This window comes from Orbicella franksi, chromosome 1 (assembly GCF_964199315.1).
Source record: "Orbicella franksi chromosome 1, jaOrbFran1.1, whole genome shotgun sequence".
NCBI classification, from domain to species: Eukaryota; Metazoa; Cnidaria; class Anthozoa; order Scleractinia; family Merulinidae; genus Orbicella; species Orbicella franksi.
Genome location: NC_138145.1, coordinates 26,475,259 through 26,493,600, shown reverse-complemented (window position 1 = coordinate 26,493,600; position 18,342 = coordinate 26,475,259). Strand labels below are relative to the sequence as shown.

The 18,342-nt window shown below is 39.2% G+C and overlaps 3 protein-coding genes across 6 annotated transcripts in view; 2 read left to right on the top strand and 1 right to left on the bottom strand.

The window, feature by feature from the left end:
* Positions 1-18,342, bottom strand: part of LOC145499718 (uncharacterized) — a 75,993-nt gene that overhangs the window by 42,980 nt on the left and 14,671 nt on the right. The gene's annotated exons all lie outside the window — the stretch shown is intronic.
* On the top strand, positions 1,423-5,263 carry LOC145499811 (potassium channel subfamily K member 9-like). Its single transcript, XM_081479335.1, has 2 exons — positions 1,423-2,056; positions 3,129-5,263. Exons 1-2 carry the CDS (start codon positions 1,768-1,770, stop codon positions 3,743-3,745), a joined length of 906 nt encoding a protein of 301 aa, XP_081335461.1. The 5' UTR covers positions 1,423-1,767; the 3' UTR covers positions 3,746-5,263.
* LOC145499649 (atrial natriuretic peptide receptor 1-like) overlaps positions 5,342-18,342 on the top strand; it is a 34,446-nt gene continuing 21,445 nt past the window's right edge. For 2 of the 4 annotated variants that reach the window (XM_081479190.1, XM_081479174.1), the window contains exons 1-2: positions 8,339-10,416; positions 11,757-11,831. The gene's annotated coding sequence lies outside the window, so the exon portion shown is untranslated. Of the gene's footprint in view, positions 5,595-8,338; positions 10,417-11,756; positions 11,832-18,342 lie in introns of those variants that run through there. The other 2 variants (XM_081479167.1, XM_081479182.1) reach the window with 2 other exon arrangements.

The window sequence follows — 18,342 nt, the reverse complement described above, 5'->3', positions numbered from 1 at the left end:
TACGAAATATTGGCGAAGATATCTGAAGGAAATTTAAGTTGTTTAAGGCGGCTCAAAACAGTTTCCAGCAGTTAGATTTTGATGGGTCGTTATAACCACTCCTTATCACTTGATGTCACAATCATGGTATCAAAAAACTGCCCAATCATTGGTGAACACATTGTTATCATTTTCGTGACGCAAAAGGTTACCATAGCAACAGCATGACCTCCTAAAAACACCCCCAATTACAGCTTTAGGGGCTTATAATTCAAAAACGGCATATCAACTTTTGATAAGCATGATAAGACGCAACTTTTGGCAAAGTTTAAAAAATCCTGTAGGTGGTGACGACATCGTAACTAGCTTATGGAAAACTAATGTGAGAAGCGTTTGGCAGGGTTTCTTGTTATTCTGATTCACAATGGAACAAAAATTCACTAGAATTTCAATAACATGGTCACATAACTTGAAGCAAAAATAGAAAATCATAGTTCAATTTATGACTTTGTCCAACAAGAAGTCTTTATGTATGACTCCGTCGTTCATCTTAATTACAGAAATTAATTATTTTGGGATAAAGGCTTTGTTAACGACGTCAGCTATCTACGTTATCAAATTTTATCATATAATTTTAAATGATCTTGGGTCTGCGACATTTTCATTTCGTATTGGTAAAAGCAATTTTAATCCACTTTCTTATATACTGGAAATCAAAGTATTGGCCGAAAGTTAAATATCGATCTTTATTAAAAATACAATGTCAACTGCACAAATAAATAATATACCTCCCTCCTCGCCATAACATACCAACAATAAACTAGTTGCTATCCATGAAACAAGACATCTTAAAAAAAAAATGCCTGGAAGAGCTGAATTCATTCTACTTTGGCTATAATGCGCGTTTGCGGTTGCTGTGAACGGGCTCAAGGAAACATACAAGTAGTTCCAAAGTAATAGATGCCCAACAGTAACAATTAAATGTAGCCACGTAGATGCAAATGCAGCCATAACACTACTGGAAAAAAAGTAGTTCATTGCCGCAATCACCAGAACGTTTTGTGGAGAAGATTCTTTTCGCTTCTTACGAGGGATCTATCTACACTCGCTGGGTGACCGTACTCAAAAGTGGAAATTCAGAACTAAACAGAGCCAAATTATGTGTCAAAATAACTTCAATTACTTAATTTAACCGCAAATAGCAAATAATTCACCCTTTTTAGGCTCATAAGTTTGATTCTAGTGTCAGGAAGCTGTCATCTCGTGCTTCACTTATATTAAAGATTTGGCTCCATGCAAGCTCAGTGCAGTTAGGAAGAAAGGAAACTCTAAATTTACTGGCTCATTTGCATTTCTTTTTTTTATTTGGAGAAAAGATCAATCTAGGTATTGTTTACTTTTCTAAGACGTTTCACAAAAGTGTACCGAGAAGACAACCAAAGCTCAACAACAATTAACAACCAAGAACACGAGTATACTATTCTCGATATATCTTAGAACTACGTTTAATTACACGACTATACGTCTAGATAATATTTTCCCCATTCTTTCTGATATCAAACAGTAAAGTGAATTGAACTCCAATATCTGCATGTTATCAGCACCTCAATGACCACCTGTTCAAAGACAATGTCCTTGTTGGTAGTGACAGCTTTTAGCTCTATTTGTGTACCAATGACTGTGGACTGAAAAATCGAAAGTGTTGGTTCCTTTTTGGTAGACTAGTTTCGAGTGAATCTCTGTTTTATCGACTGCCAATAAGTTATCTTGTGCATAAAAGACATCGAGATGATCTTGGATAAGGACATGAGGAAATTACTTATGTTTTCTTGCTTATTCACAACTTACATTGTAATCGGAGCGCTCGTCTTCCAAGCACTCGAAATAAGCAACGAGATCAAGGAGAGATCTTTATTAAGCGCAACGCGAAAAATCCTTAACGAGAAGTACAACATTACCGACGAGGATTGGTACAAACTGGAAAGCCTTTTGAAGCACAGGCACAGTTTGGATTCAAACACCATGTGGAGTTTTGGGAACGCGTTCATTTTTGCGGGAAGTGTCGTCACAACAGTGGGTAAGTAATTCTAACGACCTTTCTACACACGCTTGTTAGCATCTTACAGCTGTTCCAAAATACATCAAGGAACCTGATATTTTCATCTTTGAATGCTGTCCTTCAAATTATGTTGTTTTTTTTTTTTGAAACTATCGCTGCTTGTTCAATTCTTGCTTACGAGGCAATGCAACTGAAATCTTAGACATATTAACTACAAAATATTTTTATGCTACTCATATTACATTTCGCATATTTCTTTTCTCATAGATGTCTCAGTCGTCCATTCAGTCACGTTTCTTACATTAACCATCATCATTTATTGAAATGCCTTTCAGTTAAAGCCTCATTTCAAAAGAAAATTCTTACTGTAATTAATTTTCTTGGCATATTTTCATTTACTGCTTGGGATAGTAAAAAGTAGAACTCAAAAATAATCAAACATACTTAATCATAATATGGACGATAAAAAAACACCTTTTGTAAAACGCATCATATTGTTTTCAATACAGTCGAACCTCCCGTAAGCGCTAACGGGGGGTGGTCGTTTGCGAGAGCTTAGACCATAATGGGTCAAATTTTTGCCTCATTAGCATATGGTAACTGCAGAGACTTACCCCATGTTTTAAATGTTTTAGTCATGCGAAAAGTCAATTTCGAGAAAAAATCCTGTACTTGCCATTGAGAAATTTCCGTCTCTTGTGCTACCCAGGAATGCGATATGCTTACAACACCTTTAATATTATTCAATTTACTCGCCAAGTCAAGTGGTCGCTTACGGGAGGTTAAAAACAAGAGAAAATTTCAAACTTTTAGTTCTAGAAGTGCTCGCGGTCGCTTACGAGAGGCGGTCGCTTTCAAGAGGTTCCAAATGCAGTGATTTGACTTGAAAACTTGAGGTATTTTGGAAAACTGGTCGCTGAGAAGTGGTCGCAACCGGAGGTTCGACTGTAGATGAAATAATTAAGAGGCCTTTTCCATTGTTTGACTGCCTGTCAAATTTGATATTTCAGTTGCCATTAAGAAATAATTATTCGTGATTTATAATGAGAAAATTCAACAACTTGTGAAAGTTTTATTACTGTTTTTACAGGTTACGGCAACATTGTTCCTCGGACGGCAAACGGTCGCCTCTTCTGCATATTCTACGCATTGGTTGGTATACCGCTGACCTGTCTGACTTTAAAAACTATCGGAGAAAAGCTTCGTGACGTCATCACTTCTTTAATTCAAAATATTAAGAAAAAAATTGACGGATCAAACGAGGAGAACGTGCGAAAGGGAATCGTTCTTGGTATCAACGTTTTCCTCTGGCTCGTAACACTCCTTCTGCTTTCTGTCTTAGCAATTTGGAGACGTGGTTGGACAATGCTTGAGAGCTTTTACTTTTGTTTCATAACTTTCAGTACTATTGGTTTTGGAGACTATGTGGCATTCGATGAAAACGAGGCAAATACGTTCGCAGATTACTTTATTATTTTTCTTGGCGTTGTCCTGGGGTTTGCCGCGACATCGACTGTTTTGTTTTCCTTCAGTTCTTTGATGGAGGATAAATCTCACCAAACTAGACTCTTAGAGTCCTTTCGCGTGTTCAAAAAGCGACTGACGGCGGGTAAAAGAATTACCGTTGCTAAAGCTTTGAATCCAAGAGAGAAAAAAGAAGGGGAGGAACTGACTAAAACTGAAGCTACAGTTAAAGAAAACAAGTGAAGAGTAATAGATGACAAAGCAAAAGTAGGCAATGACTGGCCTTGGCTACGGCGCACTTCTCCAGCACATGTGGCAGAATGGTTGAAGACGAAAAGTTGAACCAAGTGTGTAAAGTTCAACAAATCATTCAGAAGCTTGCCTGATTTTTTGGAATAATTGCCCGTAAATAGTGCGAAGGATAGTCACGGTTTTCAGGAATATTTCTGACCGACTGCCTTGGTGTCTAAGACGATCTACAGTCTACTTACTCTGCGTTATCTTTTTGAACTGTAATCACATTTTAAGAACTTAAAGGGTCCTAGTCACCCACACCTCTGTTTTTGTTTACACGCAAGAGTTTGCCTATGATATCTTATTCCGAGAATGTCGAAACGAAGGAAATCACTGTGAAACTACCAGAGATAATTAAACATACTTCCCGGAACACAACTTACAGTAAAGCAATAAGATTTCACCTCACCATGCAATATAAATAATTTCGCAAATGGACATATGAAAGATCGTATATTTGAACTGCGGAGAAAGATACGAAGACACGATTGATCATCGCAGTTATACACACAACTTAAGCAGTTGTGAAATTAAAGCCTGAAAACTCACATACTGACCAGCTCCCAACCAACTGCATATATGAGTTTTTTCAATTGAGGTTTTTGCGCTCACCCAAAGCATCATCACTCATCACTATAAGATCCTGCAAGAGGTCCGGGTGGTTTAGTTTCAGTTGGGACAAAGCATTTAGCATCTGGCAGTTCTACAGTTTTAATTCATGAATAACCTCGAATAACAAAAGATACAGACGTTTAGGTCTGTAAACGCAATCTACTTTTGTCCACGCAAATCTCGAGACTGTTTGTGGATAGTTTACGCCTGTCATTGATTTCATTCCAGACAAGAAGGATGAAAGGAATAGCTATTTACTTAACGCTCAAAAGTCCACCAGACGAGAACGTCTGGGTACACACAAGGCCAGGCTACATCAACGGAGTTGAACAACAATGAAGTTATCCATTATCCACTCTGGGGAACGAATACGAAAATACACGTTTACGTTGGCCGTTTAAGTCGTTTACGTGTGGACTTGTTGTCTTCCTAACGAAATTGGTTTTGATGTGTTTCTCCAAAGGCAAAGGTTTAAATTTACGAAGACCATTAGAGTCGCCATGGGCAGAAGTTAACTCTAAATTCAGAATGACATAACAAGGTTTTTAGCTTCTCTTTTTTTCCCGGTGTAGAGCCAATGATGGCAACATGAACCACGGCATTCATAAAATAAAACACAATTGTCATTATCTTGACAAGGATTGGGGGGATAAAAAGAAAATTAAAATTTGCACAAAGCGAGTGCACCAACAACGAAAAAGACTCACGCTGATAACCCTATCATTCTTTGGATATCACTGGATATTGCTAAGACAACGGCAATGCATGACATTTTAGTGTCAATGTTGTCGAACAAGTTTGTCTTTCACGTAAATAAATAGAGGACAACTAGATCAACTCGAAGAAATAACGGCACTTGAATGTTGTAGTGTTCTCTTTCTTCTCCAGTAAGGGAAACAATACCAATTGTCATAAGTGACATTTAAGGGATCGTTTCTACTTGGACATGATTGACAGCCAGATATAATTAAACGTTCAATACAAACATTACCAGCAGGTATGCAAAACAAGGCCTTCGAATTCAACCCTTAAATTAAACAGATGCAAATACGTTGCTCTACTCCTTGGTGGTGAACAATGTTGAGTGGAAGTTGATTCTTTTTAAATCGGAGCCCGGAGTTTATCTCATGAATGAGAGATAGAGGGGAGATACTTCCAAAGAAAATGGCTTCATAGGTAGTAGAAGGTAAGACTGTATACCTGGTGACTTAAGACTTGGAGGTAATACGCGTTAGATTTTTATTAAACATTCATAGTCAAATTAAGTTTTTCTTGACCTTCTCAGAGACCTCCGAGTATGGGCGATTGCTCAGTGCTGGTCGAAAATCGTCGACCGCCACCTTGTTAAGATTGACGCAAACCAAATTTAAATCTTCCGAGAGCATGATGAGAGGAAGCAAAACAAATTTATAATAACATTCAAGGAAAACCACATTTAAGACAGTGAAAAAATGGAGCAACCAAATTAACGCCTTAAAACCGTACAAGAAGTCACCTGCATCGCCTTTATTCAATTTCTCTTACATAATTGAGGGCAACAAAAAGCGTCGATTCATCACGCTTAAAAATTCCACTTACTTGATAGGCGCCGCGAGGTTGTTTTTAAAGAGAAATAATTCAAGCTGGCACAGCACAAGTGTCAGAAACGAACATAGCCATGTTGTAGCCCGTATTCAAAAAGCTAGGGGAAATATCTTTTCTCCTTTTTCACGTATGAGTGAGGTAAAAGTGCTGTTAAGTAAAGAAAAAAGCCAAGAGTTCAGATTTCCAAAACGTATTCTACCGGCCGTTCTTACCCAAAATCGATTTTAAAGATTTGAGGTTGTATTCTTATCGTTCACTGTTTTAATGCATAACTGAGTAAAGGAAAAAACTCTCCAGCCGACTACCTTTCAGGGTCACAAGTATAACGGAACTAACTTTGAACCACATTTGTAAGATGTTCCAAACGTTTTCCAAGGAAAGAGCAGCTTAATATCTCTTGACGCTGCACACAACTGATTCGCAAAGTCTAAACCAAACCAACGATTACTTCACAGGCTATCTGATAGTAGCGTTGTGGAAGCTAAGCCTTGAAATTAGGAACAAAAATTGAAATGTATTATTTTAGTTTGGTAGACGGTCATGCACCAGGTGTCGAAGAGGGTAACACACGCATATCATCAAAATATACTTCTGGAGTTGGATATATGCGCCCTAATCTAAACTGCAACTGCCCCTGTTGTAGTGTTTTGAAAAAACGACGCTATTTTGAGCAATATTTGCATCCAAGTTACCGCATTACCAATATTATTTCCGGATTGTGTTTTTTAATATACCCAAACAACAAATTGCCGCCATTTGAAGCTTTACAACGAGCTTTTTGTGGGGAACATTATTTTGGCGTCGGGATGAAAAACCATATAAGCCATTCGGGATTTGAACGCCAAACACAATTTAATTTTAAGCTAGCCGTCTCGCTGTGTTTATCAACTTTATTGTGTTTGTGTTGCAGTGGGAATATTGTGTTCTCTCTAATAAGTTTTCGAATGTTTCCTATTCGTCTTTGTAGTAAAATAACTTGATAACAAATGTCTCATAAATGTCGCCTTTTGAAGAAAACTAATAGATCAGAGTGTCAAACTGTGACAGCAAATAAAAAAGAATGGTAACCAATTGTCAAAACCTGTGACTATGTTTACTGCAGCTAGCAATAATTAACACTGAAAATTTTCTTGTGAAGTATATTGGTCTATATTAATTCTTGAAAATGACACGGATGTTATCATCCTTGATAAAAACGATTGTCTACTCAAGTTTGAAAATCGAGTACGGGATTTTGTTCTTTCGAAAATGGATATCAGTCTCGGCGCGTTTGTTCATTCGTCAAGACGCATGAAAGATCTCAGACGGATCACACTGATGTGGCAGGAAATAATTTGAGTTTTGGCTCCCTAAAAAAATATTAGTACTTCACTGTCACTTTCCAGTGCACATAGTGGAAACCACAACATAACGATTTCATCTTAAAGATTTAACCTGATCAAGCGTTTTTAGCCACGTGTATTTACCTTTTTTAAATTTTTACTTTAGCGATCGGGTGAGTAAAATCATACAATTGATGCTACATGGCGATGTTGACGAAAAGGAAACACGAACACCCTACCAGTTGCCTCTTCTCGTCCTTTCGCGTTCACAAATTTTCCAATCTTGCCAAGTGGGGTCTGGGACGGTTTTGCAAGGTGGAATATGGAATCCAGTTCATCTCCGTGATATGCATAACATGACATTTTACAGGTTTTTGAAATCCAAAAACAAAGTATTGCATTTTGTTTTGTCAAGGCTACCGAGATTAACTTATCCATATCGACATCACTATTAGCCTCTGATTCGCTGCCACACTTTTTCCAATTTTGGTGACTTCTAGAGCGCCATAAGCGGGCGAAACCATCTAATACCAATCAGTGGAGGGTCTTGACGGCGGCCATAATGGTGTACTTAACGGACCTTATTCACAAAAAGCTTTCATGTTGTAATGCAAATTGGTCATGTGGTCTGCGGGTGCGCAAACATTGGAAAAAAGACGTTACAGTGGAACCCCGTTAATACGGTCACCAACGGCCCAATGATATTTGGCCATATTAACGGGGTATGGTCAAATTTCACGACTGGTCCAAATTGAGTAACGTCTTAACAGAAGCTAACAGATATATTACGATTGCACTTCTCAACAATTGTTCTTTACTAATTGTCCGGAATGTACATCATTTTTAGAAACTGAAACTTCAATCGCTACATACAATATTAACAATGGTAAGATGAATATAACTGAGCCGAGTTGTTCGAAAGCCGGTTAACGCCAACCCAGGATTAAAAGTTAACCGAAGTATTTATTTCTCTTACATAAAAATGTTTTTTACTGCTTACGTTTTGTGTAGTTTAAGCTTAGTCAAACTCAAAACTGAAGGACAAACAGTATAAACATAAAACCTCACCGAAATGTTACAAACTCAAATCAAAATTCTCGCTAATCCTGGGTTAGCTTAATCGGGCTTTCAACAACCCGGCCCTGGTTTGAGTGGCCCTATAAACGGGATATAATTTATAGGGTTACACAGGTTGGGATTTCAGAATGCTGCCGTTGGCCGTATTAACAGGGTGGCCGCATTAACAAGTTTTGTTATAAGAAAATGTATGGGCGTTTCGCCGGGACAAAAAAAGTGGCCGTAATAACGAGATCACCGTCGCGTGTATCAGTTTTGAAAGAGGTGACTGTAAGGCGGGGCTCCACTGTACTTGAAATCTCGGCTCGTCCTAATAATAACGCAGTTGAATCAGAATCACTTTTGAGAGCTAAATTATGAAGTCTTGATATCTCTATCATGGTTAGTTTGGAATAGATAATCGATATCTTTCTTGACTGGTTAACTACGAAAGGCGTTTGGTTTTTAGAACTGCAAGGACATTGCATACAATTAATGGCGGCTATTTTAAACAAAACTTAAAGCATGGCATGGCTAGGTTATATTTACCACACATAATAAGAAACCAGTTGAGAAATTAAGCCCCCGGCCTCAGAAATCATGTGCCAAGTTTGCATTGTAATGAAAGCAAATAATGAATAGAGTTCGTTAAACAGCAGGAAACTTTGGCATAAGGACAAAAAATTATTTTCCCAATTAAAGAAGCAAATTTCCTTGTTTGGGTAAAAGCAAATGGCCGCCGTGAATCTGTGAAACGCTACAATCTAAATTCTATAAACGAAGAATGACAAAATTTGGACTCGAATCAACAACAGGTGAGATTTCCGAATAGCCTTTACTTAATTATACATATGACATCTTTCATACAATCCTTTGCACACGAACGCCAGTCATGAACAGAACAATACTCTCATATGCATAATTAAATATGGGGAAATACTGAAAATGTCTCCTTCTTAGCAGACAACACGGGGAGAGTTTATAATCTTTGAATTTAACAAGTTAATCTTATGGCCATGGCTAAACAGTTATACAAATTTCAACTTGTGCCGTCGATTGCTCGATCTTTTTACTACAGATCATACTTAAACGGAGCTATTTCACGGTTTTCCCATCTTGAAACTGAAAAGTTTAGCCCAAATTTTTCAAGTTCGTCGTTTGTGATCCGCGTTAATCCTCTCCATTCTTAATCATTCCTGTTCGTTTATGGTTTAGTATTATCTCTTTGGTGTTTTTCTATTTTAGTAAACTACTATTTTCAGGTTTTCTTCGACTTAAAGGTAATTTTTGAACGCGGCCAAAATAACTCAAATTATAATTCATCAAATATTTTCGCTCGCGATTGGTCTAAACGCTAAAACTGGGAAATATCCGAGAGAAATTCCCCAATTTTCAAAACCGCGCGGTTGCGAAAAATATTTAAGGATAATAAGCATAATAGCCTCCATTTGAGGGGGAAATATGTTCGGATATTTGTCCTTGGACATTATTTGTTCCTCAAAGTTCACAGTTCTGTTCTGCTCGCTTCTCGGAACAGATAATGTCAGCGGACAAATATCCGAGCATATTTTCGCGCCAAATGGAGACTATTGTTTATATACTGCGGATGAGTTCTATTAAAATGCTTTGTTAGTTCCTTGCTTTAGGACTGACTCTGCATAAGCAATCATATCCAGCCTCAAGGGCTGTTAATTCCTCCAGGTGGTTTCGGTACAAATTATGAATGATATTTTAATACTTCGGAAGCGGAGTGTTTTTCCTTAAGCTACAGCACAAACAAATCATGCAAAAACAGCCATGCAATAAATATTCCATCAGTAGAGGTCTCCATGACAACCCAGCTGCAGAAGAAAACATCAGCTAGGAGCATCAAATTATGACATCTATCCCATCGATAGCAGCTAAAAATAATAAGTTTGTCGACACTTGTTCCTAAAACATAAACGGTCAAACATCATAATTTGAACGCGTGAGCCACTGTGGAGTTAACAACGAAAACTTCCGGGCAGGCAAGCATTAAAGGGCCCATTATTCAGATAAACCATTGTAAGTTCTTATGACGTGATAATTTCATGTTCGCTTTAGTGACTTTCTCCACAATTATACCCCGCAAAAGAATTCCCCGGTAAAATTTGAAGGTAGGTGTTTGAAGGCAAGTTCGGGTTTTTAAGCATGTCACGTTTTCCTAGCTTTCATAAAAACACGAAAAGTAAAATAGCTTAGAAAATATTGGTCTTTAAACATCACAGAAACAAGAATATTACGAACGAAAAGAAACATCTGCAACACTAATTGCTATACCTCACTTAACGTTTTTTGACTTCTTTATTCATTTTCTGACAAAACTACGTAATGGCCCTTATTTTTAGTCCTCGGTACATGTTTATGACACCTATCCTGTCATGTTCAAACAACCAGTTGATTCTTGATAGGCATGACATTTCTTAATTACTGCATAACGCAGACACATAGAAAGCAGCTTGGAGGATAATTGATTCTTGTATTTACAGGTGATGCATGAGTATTATTTCCACAGCGGAACATTTCATGCAGTTACCACTCTGTCTTTTTATGGCAACCTTCAACATAAACAACCATTTTCGTGAATATTTGCAGAACCTTTCGTTCTCTCAGCTATTGGTGTGATTCCTCATGGCCAAGTTTGGCTCACTATTGTTTGGCACACTGATATCTCGTTATTCATTCAGATTCAGAGTATTAGTTTTAAGACTCAGTGACTACGTAAAAGCCGACTTATTCAGTTACATGGGCTTTAAGTCCAGTTAGCAAACTCTACTCCGTGGTAAAGAAGATTTTTGCAAGGACATAATTTCCAGAGAGTGTTGTTTCAATTTAAGGCTTCTTTTCTCATTTTAGAATCTCATTTTAGTTCCTATTCATACGCGATATAGTCCTGTTTTCAACAAGCGACGCGGTGTTCTTCAATTAGATCATCCCGGATTTTAAAAGGCTCTGAGCTAAAATACCTTTTAAGTTTTACTACCAGGCATGGAATTAAAAAGTTTGCTTTCAATGCAATTATTCAAACCAAACTCAAGTTAAAGCGTGTAGCGAAATTCTCACAAAAAAATCTCTTCGTCGAGTCGTCTTTCCCTACGGAATATGACGTCGTATGGAATATTCTAAACGCAATTTAGTTGACAGTATGTAAATTTTACATAACACTTTGCGTCGTTGACACAACATGTCACTCATCTTAAAAAAAATATATCAACTGAATAAATTGACGTGTTTCTGGGAAAGGACATACGCCACATATGTACAGATTTGCAATAGGCTTAATAATACACCATTGAACATTTTCAATTTCAATAATTTGTGTTGGCACTGGTTGAATCTTTGACATGAGCTTATACTTTTCACAGGTGGTAACCACAATAAAACAATCGCCATGCTGGTTTTGCCAAAGGTCTTGAAATTGAGGGAGACTGACACTGAACGTGAGTTTCACTTTTTTCTGTTGATAAGGATAGACTATTGCTGTCTCTTCGTACTTAGATATACATATGCGCGTTTGGTTTACTTGGCTACTGTAAAGTAAAAACGTAGTTGAGATGCGAAACCGTTAAGATGTGTCTTTCTTTATTTGTTTAAGTTAAAGCTTGCTTACTCTCCATACTTCTTTATTTACCTTCGTCCATGCTTTTGTGATTTAGCTCATCAGAATTAAATGACCTTTAATTCAGAGGATGCAGTGACTACATGTAGCGTGAAAACTGGAAATGGCGTCAGCCTTTTCTCCACTAATTTCAAGAATTAAGAGTCACTGACTGGAAATATCGAGAATGGCTGGCCAGGTTAGAAAAATCGAAAATCCTGAAACTTTGCCTAAAGAACGCTTTTAGGGAGCCCAGGGCTCGAAAAAACCCCCGACCGGTCGTCCGGGACGAGTAGATTTTTCCTTCGGACAAGAAACTTTTTCTCCTTGCTTGCCCCATGGGTAAGGACCCGGGCAAGCCGTTCGCCAACTAAATTTTTGATAACGATTTTGTGAGGAAAAGGTAAATTTTAGGCTCAAGGGTAATCAGTACAAGTGTTTAGATGAAGCTTGACGAAAATTACAATTTATAGCGTTGTTTTGTTGATCGCGTGACACGCGCTTACGGCTCAGAAGTGGTTGCCTAGCACGTGATCAAAATCTGCCCCGGTCAAATTTCTTTCCAGGATTAAAAATAGCCGCGTTGGGCACGAAAACGCGGTAGTTATTCCTTAAAATTTTAGCAATTTTCTGCGTGCATTTTCCAGTTTCTTTGTACAGAACTTAACTCAACAACAATATATTAAAGCTGTAGAAATTGTACGCAAAAAAAGCCGCATATTTCTACCGCGAAAACGAAGCCAGTATTTTTGATGCTAAAATCGAGGTAAACCTCTGTTTTCGGTGAAACATGCAAGTTTGCTAGTGATAAAATACTTGGGCACCGCTGCGCAAAATGAAAACTATTGTATTATTAAAAAGAAATCGATAAGTAAGTCATCAAAATACTTTCAGAGTTCCTGGAACTATTTTTCATTCACCCAAATGAAAAAATTTGCTCTCGCCGGCTTTTCAAATTCGACACTGTGCCTGTATCAAAACTGAAGTGAGAAGGCGACTTATTGGTAATTCTGTGTGTTATAAATTTCTCGCGCTTCTCTTCACAATGATTTCGTGGAGCTAGAAAAGACGCAGGTGAACATTCAAGGAGTCGAATGCAATCTTCGACGAACTGAACAAATTTATTCAAGGCTGTATAATAACAAAGTTAATTACTGCAAACCGTACAACTTCATAAAAGCGGAATGAAGAAGTTAAAAGTTGTGGAAGTATTACAATATAATGGCGTAAACATGAAAGTGATCAGCACTAAGAGGACTACAGTCAAGATGGGGTTTGTTACATTAAAACGCGCCCGTAGTTTGACTTCCTTTTTTGGGTTCATGAATTATTAATGAGTTTGAAAACTTGGGGAAGTGGGGAAGTGCCCGGGGCAAGCAAAATTTGAGAGTTACTTGCCCAATGGGCAAGGTGGAGTTCAATTATTTTTCGAGCCCTGGAGCCACTTTCGAAAATATTATTCCAATTTTCTTAGAATTTAAAGTCTTCGAGAAATTTGCAAAAAAACGAAAATATAGCTTTTTGCCTCATTAAATATGCAAAAAATATCTGGAAAATTGACAAAGTTCTCGGTATTCGCATTGAAACAATTTACAAAACTAGAACTCGGGGTAAACTTAGCATAAGAGCTTTACTTTTCTTCTATCTAACAATAGGAAGTTTTAAACTTTTCAAGCATTTTGAAGGATTCCGTCGACCGTTGAAGAATTGCCTTCTAAAGCCCCTACGAAAACGGCAAAAAATTGCGTACTTTTACGGGCTTAAAACGCATCTTGGTATGTCCGATATGGAACTAAAACAAGTACTGTGCAAAAGAGTGTAGTTTCTACTATAATAATATGGAAAAAAATTCCTGGGCAATCGAGGTTCACACAGGTAAAATGCAAAAGTTCGCGACAGCCTCTTCTCAAATTTGCATAATGCGGTATGTTCAAAGAACTCTATTGTTGAGCACTCTAGTCTGTTTTTGTTCCATTTGTGGGCGTTGCTTTGTGGGAAATATACAAAAAGAGAGTTGATCCATGTCGTTATCGCAACATTGTTTCATTATTTCACGCAAGGTACATAAAACTATAGACAAAGCCCAAAATATAAGTTCAAACACGCTGCATGTATTACATGACTGGCGTCACGTAATATTTATTTTCAGTTAGCTCCAATTGGAATTACTAGATTGTTGAGGCTTAGACACTTGCTTATAATAGAGACATAGCAGGGTTTGTCTTTCCCGTTTATATACACTCGATTAGTCTGCAAATATTCGAAAGGAGACTGGTCTTTTAAGGTAAATTTTAGCATGTGTGTCGATTTTGATCTTGATGGAAAACGAATCAATTAAATACACGAAATGAAACGAAGAGGTTTTATTAACTTGATCCAGCCAGACCAAGGAAGCAAGTTTTCTTGAAAAATAGAGTAAGACTGTTTGATGTCTATCCCGCGATCTGACTTCGGTTGGAATTCGGCCTAGTCCAAACGTCGTGCTTCTGCCGTGCCGAACTCAAATAAATTTGGCCCGGCAGTGGCATGACAAAAAGCTATGAAAGATTCAAACGTCGAATTTAATTCATTCGCCTAGAAGATCGGAAGAAGTTTGCTTTGCTGAAAACCTTTTTAAATGCTAGAAAGCAACTGCAGCTGATGCAGCAGGATATGAATTCACAGGGACGGCGGAGTCTTTTTTCAAGTAGCCTGCGAACAGGGTCCCAGCGAGGGCGGAAAAAAAATTCGAGCGAAAGCGTGATTCGGTGAGCGAAGCGAGTGGGAGTCGGAGCGTGAATCCGCGAGCGAAGCGAGTGGGACGCGGGGGGGGGGGGGGGGGGCATGTGCTAAAACCCAGACGGTGGATTCTGGACGATAGACGATGGACGATGGACGATGGACGATATTTCTGACATTCATTTATTTCTCTCAGACAAAGTATAAAATTGTCACACAATCTTTTGCTCTTGTCACGCGATGTTAAAATATTGAACAGCGAAAATCGTGCCCTCCCCCTTCCCCCGAGAAAAAATCTAACTTATTTGAACTGGACAAAGTTATGATCGCGAATTGTTCGTCACGCAATTTCACGCATTCCTTCTTTTATCACGCGATGTCACCATGGAATTTTGAAATAGTGCACAGCGAAAATTCGTGCTCCCCAGCAAGAAAAAAAAAACAAACTTATTTTGACTGGACAAATTTTGACCGCGGATTCTTTGTCACGCAATGTCAGTTATTCATTTATTAAATTCTGACAACAAAGTATAAATGTGTCACACAATCGTTTTCTTTTGTCCCGCAATCGATTGCTTTTTCACATGAATTATTCCAGACTGCACGCAGAAATGACGCAGGATAATCGTATCCCATACGGCAAGCACGTGGTATGTTTTTTGCATGAGTTGCCGTGGGGTGGGGTGGGGGGGGGGGGTAAATAAGCAGCCTCACCTTAGTTTTTAAGCTGTTTTGGTGAAGCTTTCCACAAGCGGTCTGCCAGGATTATCGGTGCTTGCCATTACCAGTTTTCCCTTCCTTTCCTTACGTGTTTCAATTTCATTTTCGCCAGCTCTGAAAGTTTTTATTGCAAAATACCAGCGCTTACACTTGCCAAAAGGCCAGAAGATTTTTTTTTCGAAGCATGAACTTTTACACCAAGCGAACCCGAAAATGGGAATCGTGATAATTTGTCCATTCCCTTAAAGTTAGATTTTTGCTGGGGAGGGGGAGGGCACGAATTTTTGCTGTTCAATATTTCAAAACTTCATGGTGACATCGCGTGACAAAAGCAAAAGGTTGTGTGCAAAATTTATACATGTATATGTACTTTGGCTGAGAGAAATAAATGAATGCGTGACACTGCGAGACGAAAAATCTGCGATCAGAACTTCGTGACAATTTGTCTAGTCCAAATAAGTTATATTTTTGCTCAGGGGAGGGGAGGGTGGAGGGCACGAATTTTCGCTGTTCAATACTTTAACATCGCGTGACAAGATTGTGTGACAATTTAAATGACAAATAAATGAATGTGACAATTAAATGAGTGTCAGAGACATCCTCCATCGTCAATCGTCCATCGTCTATCGTCTATCGTCCAGAATCCACCGTCTGGGTTTTAGTACATGCCACGCGGGGGAGCCTGTAGACATTGTTTTTGATACGCCGTTCCGCCCCTTGGTGATTAGCCTGTCACAAATCAGTCAAGTAGGTAATTAAACCTGTCAAAATTGATGGTTTTTCCCGCGCTGATATATCGGCTTTTTATAGCATTCTACCGCACGCGGGTTTTGCGGTAAGGGGAAATGCAAGGCGAACGGGAACGTATTTGCCGTTTCTGCAAAAAGTTATTAAAACCGCTTGAAGGGAAAAGAGTGCCGGTGGTGTCAGTTTTTAACAGGGTAAAAAACAAGGAACTGACTGGGGGCTTCTGGTCAAGAGAGCGTGGTTTTGGCTGCCGAAGTTGACAAGCTAGGACATTGTTTACACCGTGGAATGAATTTCCCTGGATTGTCTTGCCTTTCTTGTGCCAGGCAAGTCGTTCGCGTGGTTTATTCTTGCACAGTAATAACAAGCCGACATGCACATAACAGCGGAAACCATGCAGACCTATGACCTATAAAAATTTGCCATAGCACGATCTAACGGCTCAACTCCACTTAAAATTCCTCCTTATTACACAACATGAAGTGCCCTTCATGAACACGAGTGAAGCGACAAGAAAGGTCGACTGACCGAACAGAGAACGGCAAATGTACAAATGCCACGAACCGTAGAAGTCGTGTAGGCTAGTCAACCCCATTTTACACAGAGATGTGATGAAAATGTTGCAAAGAATTGCTCAAAGCTGCCTCGAATTCCACGTCAGTGAACTGTACATTGCACGCAGAAGCCATCTTTGTCGGTCGCGGCAAGAATTATGCAAATTTACATGCAGTTGTCAAGATCTGTCAAATATTTATCTCAAAGCTTCTCAAAGCCGTCAACAGTCATCAATTCAACCAATCAGATCTTGATACCAGGAGCTGGTATCATGGAACGGCGGCATCAATGGAATGTCTACAGGCTCCCTCGTGCACTCCCTCGTCACCAGACCGCTCTCGGCTCGTCCCCCTCGCCCTGTTCTACATTCGGCTAGCTCGCTCTGAAACCAACCGGGAGCCTGTTCGCAGGCTATTTTTCAAGTGAAAGAAATGAGGGGGGGGGGGGGGGGGGGAAGGTGCAGGGCTTGAAAACGAGCGGTGCCGGCGCAAGTTTGTAGAGGGGTCTAGGGGCATCCTCCCCCGAAAAAACCTTTTTAAGTTTAGGGGCTCGGAAATGGTATTTTTGACATTCTCCATGGTGTAGTTCCTGAGAAAATCAACCTAGCGGATGAACTATAAAATGACAGGTGCTTTTAGTACATTTACAGCAATATATTTTGAAGGTATTGTGCGCTTGATACATCTTTCTCAGCCCCCCCCCCCCCCATGATATATCACAGCCTTAGTACTGACTGACCTGCGCTTTTACACAAGCCCCCCCCTCCCCCCCTCCCCCCCGTGAGTGGGAAGGAAGTGCACGCTGCGGAAAGGTTAAAACTATGTAAACACGAAAAGTTTCCTACAGATTTGGTGCGAGGTTGTAGCTTTGTGAATTCTTGGTAAAACTGTATAGTCAACCTTTTTTCGTTTTCTTTTCCTTCTTCTTTATTTCTTCATTTTTACCTCATACTAAAACAAAATAAACTGTCATCGTGGTAAAAAGTGGAGGGGGGGGGGGGAGGGCTTAAGCCTCCACCCCGGCTCCGCCGTCCCTGGTTCAGTTCGGCACGTGCATGGCAAGAGCACGCCGTTCGAAGCCAAGTCGCGCTACTGCCGTGCGGAACGGGAGATTAGGCCTGCTGTGCTATAAGTAGTCGCGCCGACTTCCATTTAGCCTGCCGAACTGAGTGAGTGCATGGTTTCAAACGTCGTGCTACTGACTAGAACATGGGATAAACTAAGTATATTGAAAACTTTATATTAAATTAAATTTTGAGGGGTTCCGTCGGTTGACGAAGAATTCAAGCCCCTATGGAAACGGCAAAAATTGCGTAATTTTACGGGCTTATAAAGCGTTTAAGTCCGCCCAATATCGGGTCGAAATAAATACTTTGATTAACTTTTGGTCTTCTTCAATCAGTATTCGGAAGAAAAAATCTGGGCAGTAAGAACGCGCGCCAGCAAACACAAACGTTTTTAAGGCTAGGTGAACTTTTTTTGCATAATTGACGAAAATTGAAAAGTCTCTTCATAGAATGATTACTCGATATATTTCTAACAGTGTTGTTTTGTCGTTGTTGGTGCCTTCAATTACTTAGACTTAATAGTTTCCAAATAATAAAGAAAGAGGGA

Bases quoted from the DNA above. Each gene is read 5' to 3' on its own strand.
- LOC145499811 (XM_081479335.1), top strand. From the start codon at position 1,768: ATGATCTTGGATAAGGACATGAGGAAATTACTTATGTTTTCTTGCTTA. The intron at 2,057-3,128 runs GTAAGTAATTCT...CTGTTTTTACAG, and splicing joins AAGTGTCGTCACAACAGTGG to GTTACGGCAACATTGTTCCT.